General features: G+C 45.9%; 1 protein-coding gene across 2 annotated transcripts in view; it reads left to right on the forward strand.

The window, feature by feature from the left end:
• Positions 1 to 1,600: 1,600 nt before the first annotated feature.
• The window catches only part of UBE3C (ubiquitin protein ligase E3C), a 115,881-nt gene continuing 94,597 nt past the window's right edge, over positions 1,601 to 22,884 (forward strand). For both annotated transcript variants that reach the window (XM_043463991.1, XM_043463992.1), the window contains exon 1: positions 1,601 to 2,008. In XM_043463991.1, coding sequence (XP_043319926.1) covers positions 1,943 to 2,008 — 66 coding nt within the window. In that variant the 5' untranslated portion in view covers positions 1,601 to 1,942. The remainder of the gene's footprint in view (positions 2,009 to 22,884) is intronic.

Below are 22,884 nucleotides of genomic sequence, written 5' to 3' on the forward strand. Positions count from 1 at the left end.
GCCTAACTGCCAACAACAGGGAAATGGTGAGATAATAAATTATAGCCCGTCCCATCCCCAGGAGGGGCACAACCCTGATTTTAGCCCAGAGAGACTTCGGACCTCCAGAACCATAAGACAATATGTTCATGTTGTTTAAGCCACTAAGTTTATGGTAATTTGTTACAACAATGATAGGAAACTAAGATAGACAATTGAGAAAATTTGAAAAATACCCTGAATTACCAACAAAGCTGAAGTGGAGAATTAAGTTTGGTGTCCTGGTTAAATGGGCCCCTGCTCCTCATTTGTGGCTTGGACCTTGGAAGAGTTCATTTGGGGCAGAACCTGAGACCTCAGAGCGGACTCACTGAGGACACAGAATGGATATTATCAATATTTTAAATTTTTGTCATCTGACAGGTTAAAAAAAAAGTGATGATTTATTTACAAAATCTGTAAAATTTAAAAATTGATACAATTTGGACATACTTGATGAATCAAGGATTTCTTGACATATCAGAGTAGGTTATATATTAACTGGGAAGCAACACTATCGTTGACTTTCAAAGTTTTTTGATCCTATTGCAACCTAATTCTCATTTTACATATATATATGTATGTGTGTGTGTGTGTCTGTCTGTGTACATGGCAGAATTTTTCAAACGAAGACTGAAACCCATTAGAGGGTTGCAAAATGTACTTAGTGGTTTGCAGCTAGTATTAAAAAAAGACAACAGAGTAAAAGAAAACAGTGCATCTCGCATAGAAATGGAAGTATTAGATTTTACGATTTTGATTTTACTCGTGTGTATATGAAATGTATATATGTATCTGATATATATGTGTGTATGCGGTATCTATTTCTCCGTGTATATCATACGTTTGTATGTATATATATATGTGCATATATGCACTTGTGTATATCTTGACGTGCTTTTGACATTTACGCAAGAGTATGTATGTGTACATGATATACTTTTACGCTGTGCATGTGCTACATGCTTCTATCTGTGCGTATGATGTATAAGTGTATATGTGTGTACTAAGTTCGCACATTAACTAGGTCACAACGTTTAGTGATGCACTCTCTAAGGGCGTTAAGTAATAAAGCTGATCTTTCTCCTATCGTATCAGTCAAGCCTGGTATCTTACGGAAAGCCTGGAGCCGGCTTCCCAGAAAAGTGCACACACGGGATCCGAGTCCAGCTTCGGGACGCAGGCGCCCACGTAGCCGGCCCCGGAGCACTGTGCACGCTGGACGCTTCAGCACCCCTCGGACAGCGCCCTCTGCCCGGCGGCACCTGCTGGGGGCGCTCCCTGCCCCCGCACCTGCGCCTCAGCGACGCGCCCCGGCCCAAACCCCGCCCCGCCCCGCCCCGCCCCGCCCCCGCCCCGCCTCGCCCCCGCCCGGCCCTGGGCCCGCCCCCCTGAAGGCCTAGCCCCGCCCCTCACTGCCCCGGCCCCGCCCCTCGCCACCCCCTCCCCGCCACAGCTCCGGGCCCCGCGGTTTCTTCCCACGCTCCGCTGCGCCGTCGACACGGGCGCGCGCCCGCGAGCCGGGCGCCGAGAGCGGCGCGGCGCCGTCCTTGCCGGGCGCGCGCACGCCGGCGGGGCGGAGCACGGCAGCAGCAGCGGCGGCGGCGGCGGCGGCGGCGGCGGCGGCGGCCATCTTTCCTCACAGAGGCCGCTCTGGGTGCGAGTCAAGGGTCCGCGGCCCCCGTCGGCGCTCGGGCTCGGCCGGAGTGGCGGCGAGGCGTGGATGAGGGGAGCGGCGGTAGCCGAGCGCCGCCCCCTGTGTTACCACCCCCCCCACCCAGGGCAGGCCGAGCCGGCAGCACGCCGGCGGGCGCGGGCGCGGGGTCCCTGCCCGGCGCGGCCTTCCCGCCGGGGCGCTTCCCCGGCGCCCGCCAGCTGCCCGCGCTCTCTGGGTCGGGCCCCCCAGATGGGATAGACTGTAAAGATGTTTAGTTTTGAGGGGGACTTCAAAACCAGGCCCAAGGTGTCCCTGGGAGGCGCGAGCCGGAAGGTAAGAGCGGCCTGAGAGCGGCGGCGCCTCGGGGCCGGGCGGGGGCGGGGCGCGTCCGTCCCGCCGGTCGGGCGGCAGGGTCACCCCCCGCCCCGCCCAGGGTCACACCCGGTTCGGGAGGAAGGCTGATGGGGGCCGGGGCCGTGTGCACCGGCATCGCCCAGGAGCTACGAGGATGCTGAGAGTAGACGGCCCTTCACATTTAGATGGTGAAAAGCTCGGGTCCAGGGACACAGTGTTTCTTTCCGAAATGAGCTTTGGATACTTTGTCAGCCTTGACATCTGATGGTGACTGCTTTTCTGGAGTTCTCCTCTGTTGTAGGAGGTGAGCAGGATGTATTAGTTCTTGACGACAATCTCTGAAATTGAGGCGTACTCCTCGTCTTTGGCCGTATGTTTGAATCCAAGAGCATGAAAATTATTCTTTCGTAACCCTTTGGAAACATTTCTGGAGAGACTCTAGAACTTTTTTTCTGTTATGATAGTTGTTTTTGTTGTTGTTAGTCTTGTCCGACTCTTTGTGATCCGAGGGACTGCCACAGGCCAGGCTTCCCTGTCCTTCACAGTCTCCCCGAGTTTGCTCAGATTCGTGTCCATTTGAGTCGGTGATGCCATCCAACCATCACATCCTCGGTCGTCCCCTTCTCCTCCTGCCTTCAGTCTTTCCCAGCATCAGGGTCTTTTCTAATGAGTCAGCTCTTCGCATCAGGTGGCCAAAGTATTGCGGTTCAGCTTCAGCATCAGTCTTTCCGATGAACATTCAGGGTTGATTTCTTTTAGGATTGACAGTTATTCTTGGGATAACAGTTGAGAGTAAGAGTGGACAGACTAGTTACTCTGCTGTCCTCTCTAATGACTGGCATCTGCTGATTGGCTGGGATTGCTGGTAAGTAGCTCAGCGTCAGTGTTGTTTCATTTGCTTGCTTTCCACTACCTCTAGCTGAATCCCTTTTCTGCCTGTTTTAGTTTTATCAGGCTGAAAATAAAGTGTGGTCCCCCCTACTTAGGGTGTTTGGAAAGTTCAAGTGAGTATAATTAGCTGTTTACTAAATGTTAGTTTTCTAAAATGTTCTTTAAGTGCTTCGTGTATTTTTTCTTCTATATTAGTGTTTTGTTTGTTACATTTAACGATTGGGTTGGCTTGTGACTCTAAAGTGATTGCTCAATGTAAGGATATCCATTTTAAATTGTACTGTGAGCATATGTGGGCTTCCCAGGTGGCATAGTGGTAAAGAATCTGCCTGCTAATGCAGGAGATGCAAGAGACTTGGGTTCAGTGCCTGGGTCAAGAACATCCCCTGGAAAAGGGAATGGCTACACATTCCAGTATTCTTGCCTAGAAAATTCCACAGCCAGAGGAAGCCTGGTGGGCTACAATCCATGGAGTCATAAGAGAGTCAGACAAGACTGAGCACACATGGGGGTAGGTATGTGATCGTTGCTGAGGGCAGAGGGTGGGGTCCCAGCAGGGAGTTGGCAGAGAGTGTGCTGGTAGTTTTCAAGCTTTGGGTTTTGCAAGATGGTGATTGGTTGAATGTAGCTGGCTGCAGAACAGGGTACCTGTTGAAGTGTGGCAGCGCTGGCATGGGCCATATTTGGGCTTGGCTGATCATGAAAATTCCAGGTGAAATCAAAGGATTTCTGCCCTTGGAAGGGGCCTTGAAGACCCTGTGGGCCAGAGTTAGTTTTCAGGTGGGATAAAGAGCCATTGGGTGACTGCACGGCCATGTGGCCCGGCTGTAGGTCACTGCCTGAGAGTCCATGTCCCTGCAGTTCTGTCGACCTTGTGAGCTGGGTCCCGACACGTGCCCCGCAGCTCCTGCTCAGGTGCTGATCCTGTTCTCTCTCCAGGGACTGAGGAAAATAGTGATCCATCGATCAGAAGCTCAAGAAGAGATTGTGTATCTGGCTTTTCAACTGTGTGAAACCGTTTTTTTTTTTTTTTTCTTTCCCCTTTTATTCCCCTTTTCATTGACGTTTAGACTTAACATACAGTCAAGGCACAAACATTAAGTGTCTGTATCTTAGGCCATGTCCTCTAGAAGCCTGAGGAGGAAATCCTTGTGCGAGTGAAGTTGAAGGAAGAGGAGAGGTCAGGGGACCAGGGTTACAGTCCAGCTTTAGCCAATCCCGCCGGTAGCTTTGGAGCGTGGCTGGCGTCACAGACTTGTCCCTTCTTGTATCACTTAGTCATTGTCTGCAGGCTGCCCCCGGCGTGGGCGAGAGTGCAGTTCTCCTGAGAGGTAGCAGTTACTCTCAGGTGGTTGGGTGATGGAATCTGGGCAGGGAATTAACTGTAGGTTCTGCTGGAAGGATTTTTACATGTGAACATACCTCGGGGCCCACCATTCCCATCAACACACCTACCCAGCGTTCCAGAGGCTCCCTTCTGCACCCTTCCATTCTGAGCCCTCCTATCCAGAGATAGGGAACATTTCATTCAAGGATGGGCACATTAAATGACAGATGGCAAGGAGCTAACTGAAGCAGAAGAGATTAAAGAAGAGGTGGCATGAATACAGAGAACTATATTTTAAAAAGGTCTTAATGACCTGGATGAGCAGTGATGGTGTGATCACTAGCCTAGACCCAGATCCCGGAGTGTGAAGTCAAGTGGAACTTAGGAAGCATTACTACAAACAAAGCTAGTGGAAGTGATGGAATTCCAGCTGAGCTATTTCATATCCTAGAAGATGCTGTTAACATGCTGTTTGGAAAACTCAGCAGTGGCCACAGGACTGAAAAAAGTCAGTTTTCCTTCTAATTCCAAAGAAAAGCAATGCCAAAGAGTGTTCAAACTATCATACAATTGTCCTCATTTCACATGCTAGCAACGTAATGCTCAAAATCCTTCAAGCTGGGCTCAGGCAGGAAAGAATCTGCCTGCAATTTGGGAGGTCTGGGTTTGATCCCTGGGTTGGGAAGAACCTACTCCAGTATTCCTGCCTGGAGAATCACCATGGACAGAGGTGCCTGGCAGGCTACAGTCCATAGGGTCACGAAGAGTCAGATACGACTGAGTGACTAAGCACATCACAGGCTTCAACAGTATGTGAACCAAGAAATTCCAGATGTACAAGTTGGATTTAGAAAACGCAGAGGAACCAGAGATCAAATCGCCAGCATCTGTTGCATCATTAAAAAAAGCAAGCAAATTCCAGAAACATCTGCTTTACTGACTAAGCTAAAGCCTTTGATTGTGTGGATCACAACAAACTGGAAAATTGTTAAATAGATGATAATACCAGACCTTCTTACCTGCTTCCTGAGAAACCAGTATGCAGGTCAAGAAGCAACAGTTGAGAACCAGACATGGATCAATGGACTGCTTCAGAAATTGAGAAAGGCATTCATCAAGGCTGTATATTGTCACCCTCTTTATTTAACTTGTATGCAGAGTGCATCATGTAAAATGTCAGACTAAATGAGTTACAAGTTGGAATCAAGATTACCAGGAGAAACAACAACCTCAGATATGCAGATAATACCACTTTAATGGCAGAAAGTGAAGAGGAACTAAAGAGCCTCTTTTATCAAGAGGGTAAAAGAGGAGAATGAAAAAGCTGACTTGAAACTCAGCATTCAAAAAACTTAAGATCATGGCATCCGGTCCCATCATTTCATGGCAAATAAAAGGGGAAAAAGTGGAAACAGTGACAGATTTTATTTTCTAGGCTCCAGAATCACTGTGGACGGTCAGTGCAGCCATGAAATTAAAAGTTGCCTGCTCCTTGGAAGAAAAGCTATGACAAACCTAGACAGCGTGTTAAAAAGCAGAAACTTCACTTTGCTGATAAATGTCCATCTAGCCAAAGCTATGGTTTCTCCAGTAGTCATGTACAGATGTGAGAATTGGACCGTAAAGAAGGCTGAGTGCTGAAGAATTGATGCTTTTGAACTGTGGTGTTGGAGGACTCTTGAGAGTCCCTTGGACTGCAAGGAGATCAAACCAATCCATCCTAAAGGAAGTCAGTCCTGAATATTCACTGGGAGGACTGATGCTGAAGCTGAAACTCCAGTACTTTGGCCACCTGATGCCAAGAGCTGACTCATTGGAAAAGACCCTGGTGCTGGGAAAGATTGAGGGCAGGAGGAGAAGGGGACGACAGAGGATGACATGGTTGGATGGCATCACCGACTCGATGGACATGACTTGGAGCAACTCTGGAAGGTAGTGAAAAACTGGAAAGCCTGGCGTGCTGCAGTCCATGGGGTTGAAGAGAGTTAAAATGACAGTGACTGAACAACAACCCAGAGATGTCCCCTGTTCCCACCTTTATCACCGCAGGGTAGTTCCGCCTGTCGCGCTTCCTGTGCTGGGAACCCCCTCTTCTTGGAGCTGGCTTCTTGTGGCTCAGTGTTCCGTCTGAGAGGTGGAGCCCATCGTCTTATTTTGATGCATTGTCTGAACATAGTACAGTTGACCCGTGTGCAGTATGAGTCTCTGGGTGGACACCTGCTCTCGTGTGCTGGCCACACGTCACACACGGGTTTAGCTCTAGTGTGCTCTGCCCCGTCCCCTTGGAGGCAGACTTGCAGTGTCTGAGGGTTTCAGGGGCTCCACTTCTTGTCAGCACTTAGTAGTGTCAGTCCTTTTAATTTGAAAGTTCTTCTGTTTTTCTGGTGGGTATGTAGTTTCATTGTTGTTTTGATTTTGTTTCCTAACAACTAAATGATATTTGAGTACCCACATTTGCTTATTTTCTTTAATTCTTTTTCTCTGCAACTTAAGTCCTTTCTCTTATTTCTTAAGCTTAGTGGAAACTGAATAGTTGCCACTTTTTCAGTGAATATAAATTTTTCTTTCAAGTTAAATGAATATTTAATATATTTGTGAAGGTTCTTTGAAGGATCTGAAACATTGTAAGGAAAAGTTCATGCCTTCCTTGTAATCTTGTTGGGGAGGTAAGACTTAAATAGTTAAACCCTAAATAACCATAGAGGGAGTAAGTACCACATTCTGGATTTCCCTTGGGGCTGACTCAGGAAAGGACAGAGTTGGTGGGCTTGATCTTGAAGGGTGGGTTGAACAAATGTGGGTGGGAAGCAAGTATTCCAGGGGGGTGGGAGGGTGTGTGTGTGTCGGTGTATACTGGATTCCTCTGATGCTAAGTCACTGTGGTTTCTACTTAGTATTTCTGAAGTCAGAGTACATCTTGATAACATGACACAGTTTATTGGCAGTATTTTTTTTTCTCAGTCATGCATAGAAGAATATCTTAGAGGTCATTTGATTATAGGTTTAGAAATCTGTTGTCAGCACCTTGCCTTGTTGTTCAGTCACTCTGTCCTGTCCGACTCTTTGCGACCCCATAGACTGCAGCACGCCAGGCTTCCTTGTCCTTCACCGTCTCCCAGAGTTTGCTCAATCTCGTGTCCATCGAGTCGGTGATGCCATCCAACCATCTCGCCCTCTGTCGTCCCCTTCTGCCCTCAGGTCTTTCCCAGCATCAGGATCTTTTCCAGTGAGTTGGCTCTTGTCATCAGATGGCCAGAGGATTGGCGCTTCAGCATCAGTCCTCCCAGTGAATATTCAGGGTTGATTTCCTTTCGGATGGACTGGTTGGATCTCCTTGCAGTCCAAGGGACTCTCGAGTCTTCTCCAACACCACAGTTCAAAAGCATCAATTCTTCAGCGCTCAGCCTTTATGGTCCAGTTCTCACATTTGTACATGACTCATGGAAAAACCATGTCTTTGGCTAGATGGACCTTTGTCCGCAAAGTGATGTCTCTGCTTTTTAATATGTTGTCTAAGTTTGTCATAGCTTTTCTTCCAAGGAGCAGGCAACTTTTAATTTCATGGCTGCACTAACTGCCTGCAGTGATTTTGTAGCCTGGGAATATAAAACCTGTCACTGTTTCCACTTTTTCCCCTTCTATTTGCCATGAAGTGATGGGACCAGATGCCATAATCTTAGTTTTTTGAATGTTGAGTTTCTAGCCAGGTTTTTCACTCTCCTCTTTTACCTTGTTGATAAAAGAGGCTCTTTAGTTCCTCCTCATTTTCTGCCATTAGAGTGGTATCATCTGCATATCTGAGGTTGTTGATGTTTCTCCTGGTAATCTCAGTTACTGCTTGTGATTCATCCAGCCCAGGATTTCACATGATGTCCTCTGCATAGAAGTTAAATAAGCAGGGTGACAATATTGCAGCCTTGACAAACTCCTTTCTCAATTTTGGACCCGTCTGTTCCATTTCTAGTTCTAACTGTTGCTTCTTGACCTGCATATAGATTTCTCAGGAGGCAGGTCAGGTGGTCTGCTATTCCCATCAAGTCAAAGGCCTTAGTTTAGTCATTGAAGCAGACGTAGTTGTCGTTCTGGAATGCCCTTGCTTTTTATATGATCCAACAGGTGTTGGCAATTTGATATCTGGTTCCTATACCTTTTCTAAATCCAGCTTGTACATCTGAAAGTTCAGTACATCTTGCTCTAGTGTGGTTCATTTGTTGCATTGATAAACCAGTATCACCACATTAAAATTCATTCTTTGTCTTACATTAAGTGGGTTCTGACATGTATATAATGACGTGTATCCTCCATTGCAGTGTCACAGAGCATAGTTTGTTGCCCTAATACCCTCTTTTCCCTGTCCATCTCCCTTATCCCGTGCTTCCCCGCCGTCGCCCCCTCACCCCCCAGTCTCTGGCCTCCACTGATCTTCTTACTGTCACCATAGTTTTGCGCTTCTAGAATGTCATGTAGTTGGAATCGTATAGTGCGTAGTCTTTTCAGTTGGCTTCTTTCACTTAGCAGCATGCATTTAAGGTTCTTCCTTGCCTTGATAGCTTGATAGCTTGATTTTTTTTTTTAACCTTATTTTCTATTAGCAAACTATTTTATTAGAGCAGTTGTATGCTTGCAGAAAAAACTGCTGGGAAAGTACAGGGAGTTCTCACATACTCCCTGTCTGCAGCCTGTTCTTTCCTGTCGCATTTCCATCTTGCTGTTATGTGTACATTTGCTACAATTGATGGATTAATATTGATACATTATTATTAAGTCAGCTTATATCAGAATTTGCTCCAGGTGTTGTACATTCTGTGGGTTTTGATCTTTTGAAACTGGCTTCTTGAATTTAGGAATTTTCTTCTAAGGTTGTTCCATGTCTTTTGTGGTCTAATTTTTTTTTTCTGGATGCACCCCACATCATGTGGGACCTTGGTCCCCCAACCAGGGATCAAACCCTCGCGCCTGCATTGGAAGGTGGAGGCTTAACCCCTGGGCCACCAGGGAAGTCCCTTTTGTGGCCTGATAGCTTCCCCCGCTCCCCAGTTGTTGAATAATATTCCGTTGTCTGGGTGGACCACAGTTCATTCGTTCCTTCACCTTCTGAAGCACATCTTGGTTGCTTCCAAGTTTTAGCATCAGTTGTGACTAAAGCCACCATCAACATCCAGTGCAGGCCCTGCGTGGATATAGTGTTCAGCTCCTTTGGGTGGATATCAAGGAGTGGGATTGCCGGATTGTCTGATAAGATTACGTTCAGTTTTGTAATTGACTGAAAAACTGTCTTCCAAAGTGGCTGTGCGTTCATGCCAAGTCACTTCAGGCATGTCTGACTCTTTGCAAAACCACGGACTGTAGCCCGCCAGGCTCCTCTGTCCATGGATTCTTCAGGCAAGAATACTGGAGTGGGTTGCCATCTTCAGAAGTGACTGTACCATTTTGCATTTCCACCAGCAGTGAGAGCTCCTGTTACTCCACGTCCTTGTCAGTGTTTGCTGTTGCCAGGTTCACATTTGGCCTTTCTGATGGGTGTGTGGTGGTGTCTCACTGTTTTAGTTTGCATCTCCCTGATGACATGTGACATGGAGCATCTTTTCATAGGTGCTTATTTACCATCTATCTGCTTTGTTGAGATGTCTGTTCAGGTCTTTATTCTATATTTTAATCAGGTTGTTTTCTTACTGTTAAGTTTTAAGAGTTTCTTACATACATTTTTAATGTACTTTTATATATTTTGTTATGTAAACTCCTTTTTTCCAGATATGTTTTTTGCATATATCTTGCCCCAGTTTTTAACTTGTCTTCTTGTTTTCTTAATAACTGTCTTTTGCAGAGCAGAAGTTTTTAATTGTAGTGAAGTCCAGTTTTATCAGTTTTTTTCTTGCATGAAGTGTCTCATGTTGCATCTAAAAAGTCATGCCAGGGCTTCCATGGTGGCTCAGTGGTAAAGAATCTGCCTGCCAATGCAGGAGACATGGGTCGGATCCCTGGTATGGGAGGATCCCACGTGCCTCGGAGCAACTAAGCCCATGAGCCACAACTACTGAGCCTGTGCTCTGTGGCCCGGGAACAGCTGCTGAGCCTTCGTGCTGCAGCTGCTGAAGCCTGAGCACCCTAGAGCCCGTGCTGCACAACAGGAGAAGCCACTGCAATGATCAACCCACGCAAGGCAGCTAGAGAGTGGCCCCCACTTGCTGAAACTAGAGAAAAGCTTGTGAAGCAGCAAAGAGCCAGCAAGGCCAAAAAATAAATAAAATTCTTTAAAAAAAAAAAAGTCATGCCAAACAGAATGTCACCTGGTTTTTCTCCTGTGTTACCTTCTAGTAGTTTTATAATTTTGTATTTCACCTTTTCATCTGTGATCCATTTTGGGTTAATTTTTGTGAACTATGTTAAGGTCTGTGTCTAGATTTTTTTTTCCCTTCCTGTTTTGGCATGTGAATATCCAGTTTGAACACGTTTGTTGAAAACCTGCTCTTTCTCCATTGGATTGCCTTTGCTCTCGTCAAGTATCAGTTGGCTCAATTGTGTGTGTGTTTCTGGGCTTGGTATTCTGGTCCATGGATCCATTTGTCTATTTTGGATTTTTTGGTTCATTTTGCTCTGTTCTTGCCAGTGCCATATTGTCTTGGTTTCCGGAGCTTTATAGTAAGTCTCAGAGTTGGGTAGCGTCAGTCCTCTGACTTTGTTCACATTTTTCTTCAGCATCGTGTTGGCTTTTTTGAATCTTTTGCCCTTTCATAGCAACCTTAGAGTCACTTTGTTGATAATCACAAAATAACTTACTGTGCTTTTTATTTAAAAAAAAAAAACCCATTGTGTTTTAAGTGTGTTTGTTACATCAGGTTTTTTAAGTACAGTTAATGTACAATATTACATAAATTGCAGGTGTACAGTAAGTCACAGTTGTTAAAGGTTATGCTCAATTTATGGTTGTTACTGGAGAAGGAAATGGCAGCCCACTCCAGTATTCTTGCCTGGAGAATCCCATGGATAGAGGAGCCTGGCAGGCTATAGTCCAAGGGGTCTCGAGAGTCAGATACGACTTAGCAACTAAACCACCACTACCATGGTTATATACAATATTGGCTGTGTTCTCTGTGTTGTATGGACTTACTGGGGTTTTGATTGGGATTGTGTTGAATCTGTAAATCAAAAGAGCAGCCCCTGGAGGGGTTGCTTCCCAGGAGATGCTAGTGGGAAAGAATCTGCCTGTCAGTGCAGGAGACACAAGACGTGGGTTCAATCCCTGGATCAGGAAGGTCCCCTGAAGTAGGAAATGGCAACCCACTCCAGTATTCCTGCTTAGGAAATACCATGGACAGAGAGCCTGGCGGGCTGCCAGCCATGGGGTTGCAGAGTTGGATATGACTGAGGAGCTGAGCACTGATGTGATTATATGCTTTTTCTTTAGTTTGTTGTTATAATGGATTATACCAAGTGTTTTATTAGGTTGGTGCAAAAGTAATTGCAGTTTTGCATTGTTGAACTTTGCCATTTGGTATTGGAATGCATTCTTAAATGTGTCTATGTTATGCATCATTTAAGTCTTACGTTTTTTCACTAACAACTCATTACTTGCAGTTTTATATTTATTTTAGACTAGGGAAATGATGTTAGACAAAAAGCAAATTTGAGCAATTTTCTTTTAATTAGAGTTCAAAATGCTTCATAAAACTGCAGAGACAACTCACAACATCAGCAATGCATTTGGCCCAGGAACTGCTAACAAATGTACAGTGCAGTGGCGGTTTTAGAAGTTCTGCTAAAGAGCCCAGAGCCTTGAAGATGAGGAGCCCTGTGGCCAATCATCAGAAGTTGACACTGACCAGTTGAGAGGATCCTCAAAGTTGAAAAAGCTTGATAAGTGAGTGCCTCATGAGCTGTGTGTGTGCTTAGTCGTTCAGTCGTGTATGACTCTTTGCGACCCCATGGACTGCAGTCCCGCCAGGCTCCTCTGTCCATGGGATTCTCCAGGCAAGAATACTGGAGTGGGTTGCCATGCTCTCCAACCAAGGGACTGAACCCAGGTCTCCTGCATTGCAGGCTGATTCTTTATTGTCTGAGCCACCAGGGAAGCCCCTCATGAGCTGGCTGCAAATCAAAAAAATTGTTGTTTTGAAGTGTCATCTTCTCTTATTCTGTGCAGCTTGTTAGTAGCCATTTCTTGATTGGATTTTGGCTTGCCATGAAAAGTGGATTTTATACGACTAACTAGCGATGGCCAGCTCAGTAGTTGGACCGAGAAGAAGCTCCAAAACACTTCCCAAAGCCAAACTTGCACCAGAAAAAGGTCATGGTCACTGTTGGGTGGTCTGCTACCTGTCTGATTGACTGCCCCTGTAATGGATTTGCTGGAATCTGAATCCTGGCAAAACCATTACATCTGAGAAGTATGCTCAGCAAGTGGATGAGATGCACTGAAAACTGCAGCTGGCACTGATCAACAGAAAGGGTCTGGTTCTTCTCAACAATGCCTGACCGCCCGTCGCACAACCAACACTTCAAATGAATTGGGCTGCAAAACTTTGCCTCATCCTCCATATTCACCTGACCTCTCACCAACCTACTACCACTTTTTCAAACATCTCAACAACTTTTTGCAGTGAAAATGCTTCCACAACCAGCAGGATGCAGAAAATGCCTTCCAAGAGTTCATCAAATCCCCAAGCATGGATTTTTTTGCTACAGAAATAAACAGAGTTATTTCTTTTTGGCAAAAATGTGTTGATTGTAATGGTTCCTGTTTTGATTAATAAAGATGTGTTTGAGCCTAGTTATAACAATGTAAAATTTATGGCCCGAAACTGCAATTACTTTTTCACCAACCTAATAAATGCCGAACCCGCCCTGCATACCTAGCATAAGTCTCACTTGGTTGTGATATATAATTCTTTTTATACATTGTTTGTAGTGTTTTGTTTTGTTTTGTTTTGTTTGTAGTGTTTTATTTGGGGGTTCTTGCACCTTTGTCAGGGGAGAGCTGTCCGTAGGTCTCACCTCCTGTGCTGTCTTTTTCTGGTTTGGGTGTTAGGGTGCCGCGGGTTCACAGAGCAGTTTTACTCTAGAGCTCCCCGAAGCCCATTACTGGGGTTTTCACTCTGCCTTTTCCTAAGTGTAGACTGCTCTTAAGATTGCAAGCTCTCTGACTGCTTAGCTTTATACAGCTGCCCTCTGTTGTATAATTGAAGGTCTTACCTTAAATATTTTAACTTAAGAAAATATGCTGTTTGACTTTGAAAAGCTGACACTCAGTACGTGTGTCATTGTTCTGTACTTTGTGTACACTGCAGTGCAGCATAAGCTGTCTCTTAGAGGCCTGACATCAAGGGAAACAGAATGTTTTCTAAAATCAGATTTTAAAATTCACTGTCAGGACTGGTATTATTACTTTACCGTTTTTCCCAGTGGCCCCAGTCTGTCCTCTTGGATATGATTATCTGTAGCCTTCACGTATGAGACCAGAAATCTGAGTTCCCTGTCACAGATAAAGTCAGAAGTTCTTGATCTAGTTCTCAGGGAAAGTAAACAGAATGGAAGAGCTGAGGCTTTGTTTAATTGTCTTTGGACTTCAGAAGGTTCAGAAGGTGAGGCGCGCAGCAGACTTAGGGCTCAGCGTCCAGGGAGGCGCTGACTAGGGGTGCACAGGTGCAGGGCTTAAGGCGGACCCCAGGGGTGCGTGGTCCTGAGAGTGAGCGCCTCCTTTCGCGTGTCCGGCGCCCGCCTCGCTGGCTTCCCTTGTCCTGTCTGACTTCGCACACTTGTGTGCCCTGATTCTCTGGAGTTACAGAGTTAGTTGCCAACTAGGTCTCTTAATTAAGGTAATAAACAAGTCATCTCATAGGACTATAGAAGAGCCCTCAAAAGAGGTTATTGCAAAAGCAGTGAAGAGTTTTCCTCTGTGACTTTCCCTTTTTCTTATAATTTCAAAGAATGCGGGCACCTAGGAGTTTGGAAGTTAAGTGTGTTATTCTTTGCCCACGACTTGTTCTCCGACCATGGCCTCTTCACGCTTTCCGTCTCCTCTGCCATCTGTGAGCACGAAGGCAGGAGCAGGCACTTCTGTCCAGCGTCCCCAGAGTCCATCACCTTCAGTGCCAACCACGCTAAAGACGGGAGTACCTGTGGAGGTGTGGGTGGCAGCATGAGTTGGCACAGTCTACCTGGGGGACCATTTAACAGCAAGTACCCAGAGTCACAAACAGGTGCGACCCTTCTAAATCCAGCAATTCTATTTTTAGAAATTTATTCTAATAAACTGATTGAACAGATGCCTGGCCTAGATGCCTGGGAAAGAAAAGATGATGGTTGTGGCATTGCTTGTGTTATTGAAAAGTGCAAAACAGCCTAAATGTCTAACAGTAGAAGATGTGTTAAACAAATGGTAATATAACAGTACAGTGGGGTGCTATACAGCTGTTTAAAGTGGTCATGATCTATAGTTTTTAATACTTATAATTTATTGATGTCTGTTGCTCATATGTATTAAAATGTCATTGTTAATGGAAATTAGATTGCAAAACATTACTGCATTTAAATTATGTTCATCTGAACAGTTATGATCTCTTACTTTACCAGTCTCTTAATTTCCAGTGAATAAAGGTTTAGTTGTCTTATTTCTGCATCCTACTGGCTTAAAGCAGTACATTTTCGCTCTCTGTGGGGCCAGTTATCTGAGGGCTGGTGCGGCGGTCTTTTGGAGGCCTAGGTGTTGGAAACCAGGAATCCATTGTGTGGTGCTGGGGGCTTCTTTCTGGGGCTGGCTCGTGCCTGTGCCTGGAGGTTAGAGCTGGGTCTCGGAGGGAGATGTCTGCTCCCTGCCCCTTGGACGGCACTCTAGGGCTGCTTGGGCATCCTCCTGACGCAGCAGCTGGCTCCCCCAGAGCTGGTGATGCAGGAGAGCAGGGAGAATGTGGCAGTGCCTGTTGGGGGGCGTCCTGAAGGTCAGGCACTGTCCCTTCTGTCCTGTTGGATGGTCCAGTCCATTCTTCAGGTGAAGCCCACCAGTGTGGAGATATAACAAGGGAAGAAACTAGTGAGCTAGGAAGAGCGGAGCGAACTGGCCAATTAGGGAACTGACTTAAAATTCCCTTTCCCCAGGCAAGGCTTCCTGATGGAGCTGTTACCTTATGCTGCTCAAAAAAGGCTTACCTGCAGAGTATTACCTGAATTGTTAGTGATCACTCACTTAGAGCCAGACATCCTGGAATGTGAAGTCAAGTGGGCCTTAGAAAGCATCACTACAACAAAGCTAGTGGATGTGGTGGAATTCCAGTTGAGCTGTTTCAAATCCTGAAAGATGATGCTGTGAAAGTGCTGCACTCAATATGCCAGCAAATTTGGAAAACTCAGCAGTGGCCACAGGACTGGAAAAGGTCAGTTTTCATTCCAGTCCCTAAGAAAGGCAATCCCAAAGAATGCTCAAACTACCACACAATTGCACTCATCTCACACGCTAGTGAGGTAATGCTCAAAATTATCCAAGCCAGGCTTCAGCAATACATGAACCAAAAACTTCCAGATGTTCAAGCTGGTTTTAGAAAAGTCAGAGGCACCAGAGATCAAATTGCCAACATCTGCTGGATCATCAAAAAAGCAAGAGAGTTCCAGAAAAACATCTATTTCTGCTTTATTGACTATGCCAAAGCCTTCAACTATTTGGATCACAATAAACTGTGGAAAATTCTGAAGGAGATGGGAATACCAGACCACCTGACCTGCGTCTTGAGAAACCTGTATGCAGGTCAGGAAGCAACAGTTAGAATTTGACATGGAACAACAGACTGGTTCCCAATAGGAAAAGGAGTACTTCAAGGCTGTATATTGTCGCCCTGCTTATTTAACTTATATGCAGAGTACATCATGGGAAATGCTGGGCTGGAAGAAGCACAAGCTGGAATCAAGATTGCTGGGAGAAATATCAACAACCTCAGATATGCAGATGACACCACCCTTATGGCAGAAAGTGAAGAGAAACTAAAAAGCCTCTTGATGAAAGTGAAAGAGGAGAGTGAAAATGTTGGCTTAAAGCTTAACATTCAGAAAACTAAGATCATGGCATCTGGTCCCATCACCTCATGGGAAATAGATGGGGAGACAGTGGAAACAGTGTCAGACTTTTTTGGGGGGCTCCAAAATCACTGCGGATGGTGACTGCAGCCATGAAATTAAAAGACGCTTGCTCCTTGGAAGGAAAGTTATGACCAACCTAGATAGCATATTAAAAAGCAGAGATATTACTTTGCCAACAAAGGTCCATCTGGTCAAGGCTATGATTTTTCCAGTGGTCATGTATGGATGTGAGAGTTGGACTGTGAAGAAAGCTGAGCGCCGAAAAATTGATGCTTTTGAACTATGGTGTTGGAGAAGACTCTTGAGAGTCCCTTGGACTGCAAGGAGATCCATCCAGTCCATCCTGAAGGAGATCTGTCCTGGGTGTTCATTGGAAGGACTGATGCTGAAGCTGAAACTCCAATACTTTGGCCACCTCATGCGAAGAGTTGACTCATTGGAAAAGACCCTGACGCTGGGAGGGGTTGGGGGCAGGAGGAGAAGGGGACAACAGAGGATGAGATGGTTGGATGGCATCACCGACTCGATGGACATGAGTTTGAGTAAACTCCAGGAGTTGGTGATGGACAGGGAGGCCTGGCGTGCTGCGGCTCATGGGGTCGCAAGGAGTCGGATACGACTGAGCAACTGAACTGAACTGATTTGGGAATGAAGGGGTTTGGATTGTCAGCCTGACGGTCACAGGGCAGGCTGGGGGAGATGGTGAGGTCGGAGAGGACTGAAGTGTGTTTCTGCCCTGGGCAGTCTGGTGCCGGGACACACGGCGGAAGCTCCCCCCACCCCCTCCAGAGTGCCTGCCCTTGAGCCCCGCGCTGGTGCCTGCAGGTCCGTGTGCTGGGCTACATGCTCACCCGGACTCTGATGGAGCATTGTTGCCGCCAGTGAGAAGCCGTGGGCAGAGCTGTTTGACCGTGGGAAAGCAGCCGTCACTTACAGACCGTGCGGCTGGCTGGAGACGAGGCGGCGGGGGGATGGCAGTCGGGCCAGCTCGTCCCTCAGGGGCGGTGCGGGGCCGGACCCCAGGCGAGAGGCCGCTGTAGTCGTGCAGAGTAGTGGGGCCTGAGGCAGGTGGCTGGCCCCGCGGGGAGGGCTCCAGCGCTGGTGAGGAACTAGAGTTGATGAGATCTGCGGGGACCAGCTACACATCAGGTGTCAGTCTGGGGTGATGGGAGTGGACAGTGGACCATGATCCGAGACGCTGAGGAGTCCCTAGGACGTGTTCAGTGTGAAATGCTTGGGTATGTGCAGTCGGCAGGAGCAGCTTCAGGGAGAGACTGGGAGTCCGTTCTGTTGGTCTATCAGTAGGTAGTTGAAACTGTGCCATGCTCTGGAAAGTGTTCTGCTGAGAAGACGCGTGAGCTCAGGACAAAACTCCAAGGGACGCCAGCATTCACAGGAACAACAGAGAGACGCTTGCCAGCCAGCATGCGTGTCGGTATGTCTGCAAGTGCAGACAGTTCTGACACAGAGGCAATAGCAGAGCAGAGCTCCTTGGAGAAGTGAGGCTTGTTGGAGGACCTTGCACCTTTGGTACTGGTTTTGTGGTTTTATTTGCTGTAGCTGAGACTCTATCCTGTGGACTGACCGTGAGGCATTTATATATAGTCCAGGTTATCCCAAAGCTGAGGGTCCAGTTGTTTAGTCTGTTTTATGAAATTACATGTTGCAGAGCAACTAAGCCCGTGCGCCCCAACGCCTGAGCCTCTGCCCTGGGAGCCACAACTGCTGAAGCCTGCGCAGCGCAACTAGAGAAAAGCCCATGTGGCAGCGGAGGGCCCCACAGCCAAACATAAATTAAGAGTTTTTTTAATTAAAAAAAGAGACTCCTGGAAAAAACTTACTGTGCATGTTCTTGGTATGAGCTGTGTCTGAAGTGTATGTGTTCATGCTTTACTATTGGGCTTGTACATCATTTCTCTCCTATTGTGAACACCATCTTTATAGCCAGTGGTTTATAATTATTTTTAGGATAGATTGCAGAAAGAAGCTGAATCGCTCGGTCACCATGTGCACATCCATTTTGGCGTGTCCCCTGGGCTGAGCAGTCCTGCTGCCTAAGCAGCTGATTGCGCTGGTCACAGAGGGCCGCGGCAAGCAGCCTCAGCCTCTGCCGGCGCTTTCTCCCCGGGGGATCTCTGTTTTTCCGCTTCTTTGTGGCCGTGAGCCGGGCTGTCCCTCAGGGTTTGTCTGCCTGCTTGCGTGTGCTCTTGGCTCTTCCTGACTCCCTCTGTGAGGCAGAGACGCTAGCAGCCTGTGGAGGTAGAAATCAGGGCTCAGAGACTCAGATCACTGAGTGAAAAGCATGAAGCTCTCATGTGTGAACCCTGGTGTGAACGTTGTGTAGCCTGCGTGTCTTGTGTTGTGTCTAAAGCTCTGCGTAAGCTTTCCTTTCACTGTTTGGCGAGTTAAGGACCCTGTCCTGCAGTCACTGGAAGGGCGGCTTTAGCAGTCCTGTGTCTTTTTGAGTTGATTTTCTTAGAATGCAGCCTTAATGTTCCCTTTAACTTTAGGGGGAATGTTAGTAACCCTAGTGGGTTAGCAGGCAGCACAGTTCATAGCACGTCTTTACTGTGAAAGGTGAAATTGTAAAAAGTACAATGGGGACTTGACAAAATGCTTATCTCCGTAACCAGTTATCTGCAACATAGTTACTCATTTTTTCTGGGCTTCTGTTTCTCAAACTTTGTAATGAGAAAGTCATAATTTTTTATAATGAGATGATTAGATTATCACTAATCTTCCTTAAGTCTGGTAATGTTTCCATTTCTAATCTCCAGTCTTTGGCCGTCAAAAAAAGTTTCTTTTTTTAAATTGGAAAAAGTTTTAAAAACAGATTATTCTAAAGGGCATATGTAATGAAGCCTTCCTCTCACTAAGATCCCAAACTTCCCCACTATTACCGGCTTCCTCAAGGTTTCCAAAATTATTACCAGCTTCCTCAGGGTTTCAAAAACTAGAATAAATATAAACACGTCCCCCTGACATTTTAAATCACCGCAAGAGCTGCTGTTCTTCCTCAGCACCGTTCTAGGTAGTGATTCCATACCAGCACCTGGACGTGTAGCTTCTCTCCGTGGATGCATAATGTTCCTCGACCACCTTTCTGTTGGTGGATGAACCTGCAGTTTGTTTCTAAGGTCTTGCTAGTACAACTGCCGTACTTACCACACAATTCTGGTGTAAGAACAGAAGGTCTTTTGGAATTTACTGTAATGTAATGTACACTATTACATTTTATTGTGATACTTTAAATGAGCATAAATTTTATTTTTAAATCAGCATAAATGCAATTTTCTATGTAGATTTTGGATTGGGAATCATATTACATTGTTTTATAAATATGATTTTCGTAATTTGTCACTCTTATTTTGTTCCAGTTTTAGGATGTGAAAGCATTAGTTGCTCAGTTGTGCCTGACTCTTTGCAACCTCATGGACTGCAGGCTCCTCTGTCCATGGAATTCTCCAGTCAAGAATACTGGAGTGGGTTGCCATTCCCTTCTCCAGGGATCAAACCCAGTCTCCTGCATTGTAGGCAGATTCTTTACCGTCTGAGCCACCAGGAAGTCTCCAGTTTTAAGATATGTGCTGCCAAAGTGAGCACTTATTACCGTTTTTTGATGCACCTTTAAATATTTTTTGCCTGGATGTGAAGTTGGTTGCCATTGTATTTTCATAAACATTCTTTCTTATAGGCCTATAAAAGAAGGGAAAATCCAGAGATCATAGGTTGTACATTATTCAGAAAACATCTGCTAATTTTAATTAACTCAAAGTATTTTACTTGAATATTCTTCAAATTATGTAAAAGTATTAGTGTTGTTCATGCATAACTTGGAACAGATGTGAGACTGAGTGTTCTGTTTATATTGGTAAATGGAGTAAATTGTTAGTGGAAAATAGCCCATATAGATAAAACAGAAAATCTCACATTATTTTTTAAAATAAAGGTATTAATAAACATGTTGAAGTTCTTTTAAGTGGTTAACAGTCAGTTTGAGTGTTTGTCTTTATGGAAATGGTCATGTAAACTTAGTTTAAACTATAGTCAAATTTTTGACTGAATTTTTTAAAAATTCTGATGGTTAATGAAATCTACTTTAAACTCTATATGACTTTTTTTTAAAAGTTCATTTTGTTAACACTAAATTCATTTGCATGAAGAAAGCATTTTTTTCCCCTCGAAAAAACATCTTTATTAATGGTATTTGTTAAGTTTGGCCATGTTTAATCTTCAGAGAAGATAAGATAATGTGCCTGAAGGTCAAAGGTCAAATAGAGAAGCCGGCTGTGGTTTACTGTTGCTGACTCATTGATGAATCGGGCTGGTGTCCCAGCTATGGAGGTGAGCGAGTGGCACTGAAAGCAGCAGGTCTGCGACAGGACAGCAGAGTTAGTCATTCCCAAAGCCCTGTCTCAGTGCTTTTTACAAATCTAGTGTGTAGCTGCCGCTGGGAATCCCTAACTTGTCTAGGCCTGTAGATGCTGAAAGGGAAAATATACTTTCAAGTGTAGTAAATTGAAACCAGCAACCTGTTAAAAATCAAAGAAGAAGATAAAGATTCAGATAAAAGAAGCGTCCCCAGCCTTTCAGCCCTGCTGCTCACCCCCCAGTCTGATCCTTCTAAGTGGCCTTGCAGAGCCGTGTTCTGTGTGTGAGTCACAGAGGTGTGTGCACTCTGAATGCATGCTGGAGCGCTCTGAACCCACTGCTGCACCCCCGCCCCGCCCAGCACTGTGTCTGGAGGTAGTTCAGGTCTGTACAGATGGACCTCCTGCACTTAAAAGCAGTTCTCTGTAACCCTCCCTGTGATGAGTGTTCTGAAGTTATCTAGCTGTCATGTAGTTTAATGGCCATTTAGGTTGTTTTCGACTTTTTTTGCTAATTTAAGCAGCATTGGGTGCATATACTTATATATGTGCTAGTAATATTTGCAGGTTAAGTTTTAGGAGGGTTGATCAAAGTCTATATACATTGTGAATTTTTATAGTTATTTACAAATTTCCTTCTAAGGAGATCATATCAGTGCATGAAAGTAGCTGCTGCCCATCTTCATCTCAGCCTGTTAGCTGAGGTTTAAATTTGCCAGTTAGGTTAAAACCTATCACTGCATTTTTATTGCTTTTTTTTCCCTAAAAATGAGTAAAAATGAAGTTATGTTTAAAATATGTTTTTATTTCCTGATTTTTCTATTTGATTGTTGATATTTTAAAATTATTCTTGAGTACTTTTACAAATAGCTGGTTTTGCAGTGTTACAGATAATTCCCACTGTCACCTTTTTAAACCTTGGATATAATATTTTTCTGTGTATAAAGTTTTAATTTTTATGGGATCAAACTTATAATTCTTAAATAAGTTAATGACAAACTAACATAGATTTCATGTGTGGAGTGGTGTTTCTTTCTTAGAGAAAGTCTTCCTCCACACTGAGCGTTTGAAAGCAATCGTTGTGTCGTCCTCACGTGTTTTCTAGTGCTCTGTGTGTGCAGGTCTCCGGTCCGTCAGGAGTCTGTGCTGACGGGAGGACTCAGGCCCGTCAGGAGTCTGTGCTGACGGGAGGACTGAGGGATGTAGCGCCCCTGTGTTACTTAGCTGTTGCACCACTGTTCACTGACCAGCACACCTCGCTTTCTCCCAGGCTGCCTCTCCGTCTTCATCGCTGTCTCCCTGGAGACCCGCTGCGCGACCCTTGTCTGTTCCTGCCTCAGCCTCTGGGTGTAGCTCAGTGTTTGTCCTGGGGTGTGGAGTCTGGCGTTTCCGGTGGGACCTGAGAGAACATGCAAAAATGTAATCGTGTTTATTCAACACCCAGTAGAGAAGTTGAGCTCGGATGCCGTGTCTGTTCGGGTGTGGAGCAGGCCCACCTTCGGAGTGTGCGCCTGGGGCGGACTGCCTCTCCCGCCGAGGCCCATGTCACTGGTGTGGGTCCTCGACCCCGACTCCCTGTGCGTGGTAGCAGGCTTGCTGGGTTACTCTCTTAGCAGTGTGGTGAAATTTCACTTTCAGAAGCTGATGGCTGTTTACGGTTCCGGGCCACGTGCAGGCACTCAGAATTATGAGTTAGGGTCTGGCTTGTGCCTTTATTTTCCCCTGCCTGACCGCTGGGCCTGACATACTGTGAAAGTGAAAGTCACTTGGTCATGTCCGACTCTTTGTGTCTCTACTGCCCATGGAATTCTCTAGGCCAGAATAATACTGGAGTGGGTAGCCGTTCCCTTCTCCAGGGGATGTTCCCCACCCAGGGATTGAACCCAGGTCTCCTGCATTGCAGGCAGATTCTTTACCAACTGAGACAAGGGAAGCCCAAGGATACTGGACTGGGTAGCCTTTCTCCTCTCCAGGGGATCATCCCAACCCAGGGATCGAACCAGGGTCTCCTGCATTGCAAGCTGATTCTTTATCACCTGAGCCACCAGGGAAGCCCCTTGACATGCTGTGATCATTGCTTATGGCTTTTCAGGTGATGGGACTCGTCTTGTTTTCTTATTCTCTGCTCTTCTCTGGAAAGGCCACTCCCCCGCTGGCCCTGTTGGCTTCACCTGCTGAAGAGTGACTGTCCTCGGCATCTGGTG

This window comes from Cervus canadensis, chromosome 3 (genome assembly GCF_019320065.1).
Source record: "Cervus canadensis isolate Bull #8, Minnesota chromosome 3, ASM1932006v1, whole genome shotgun sequence".
NCBI lineage: Eukaryota > Metazoa > Chordata > Mammalia > Artiodactyla > Cervidae > Cervus > Cervus canadensis.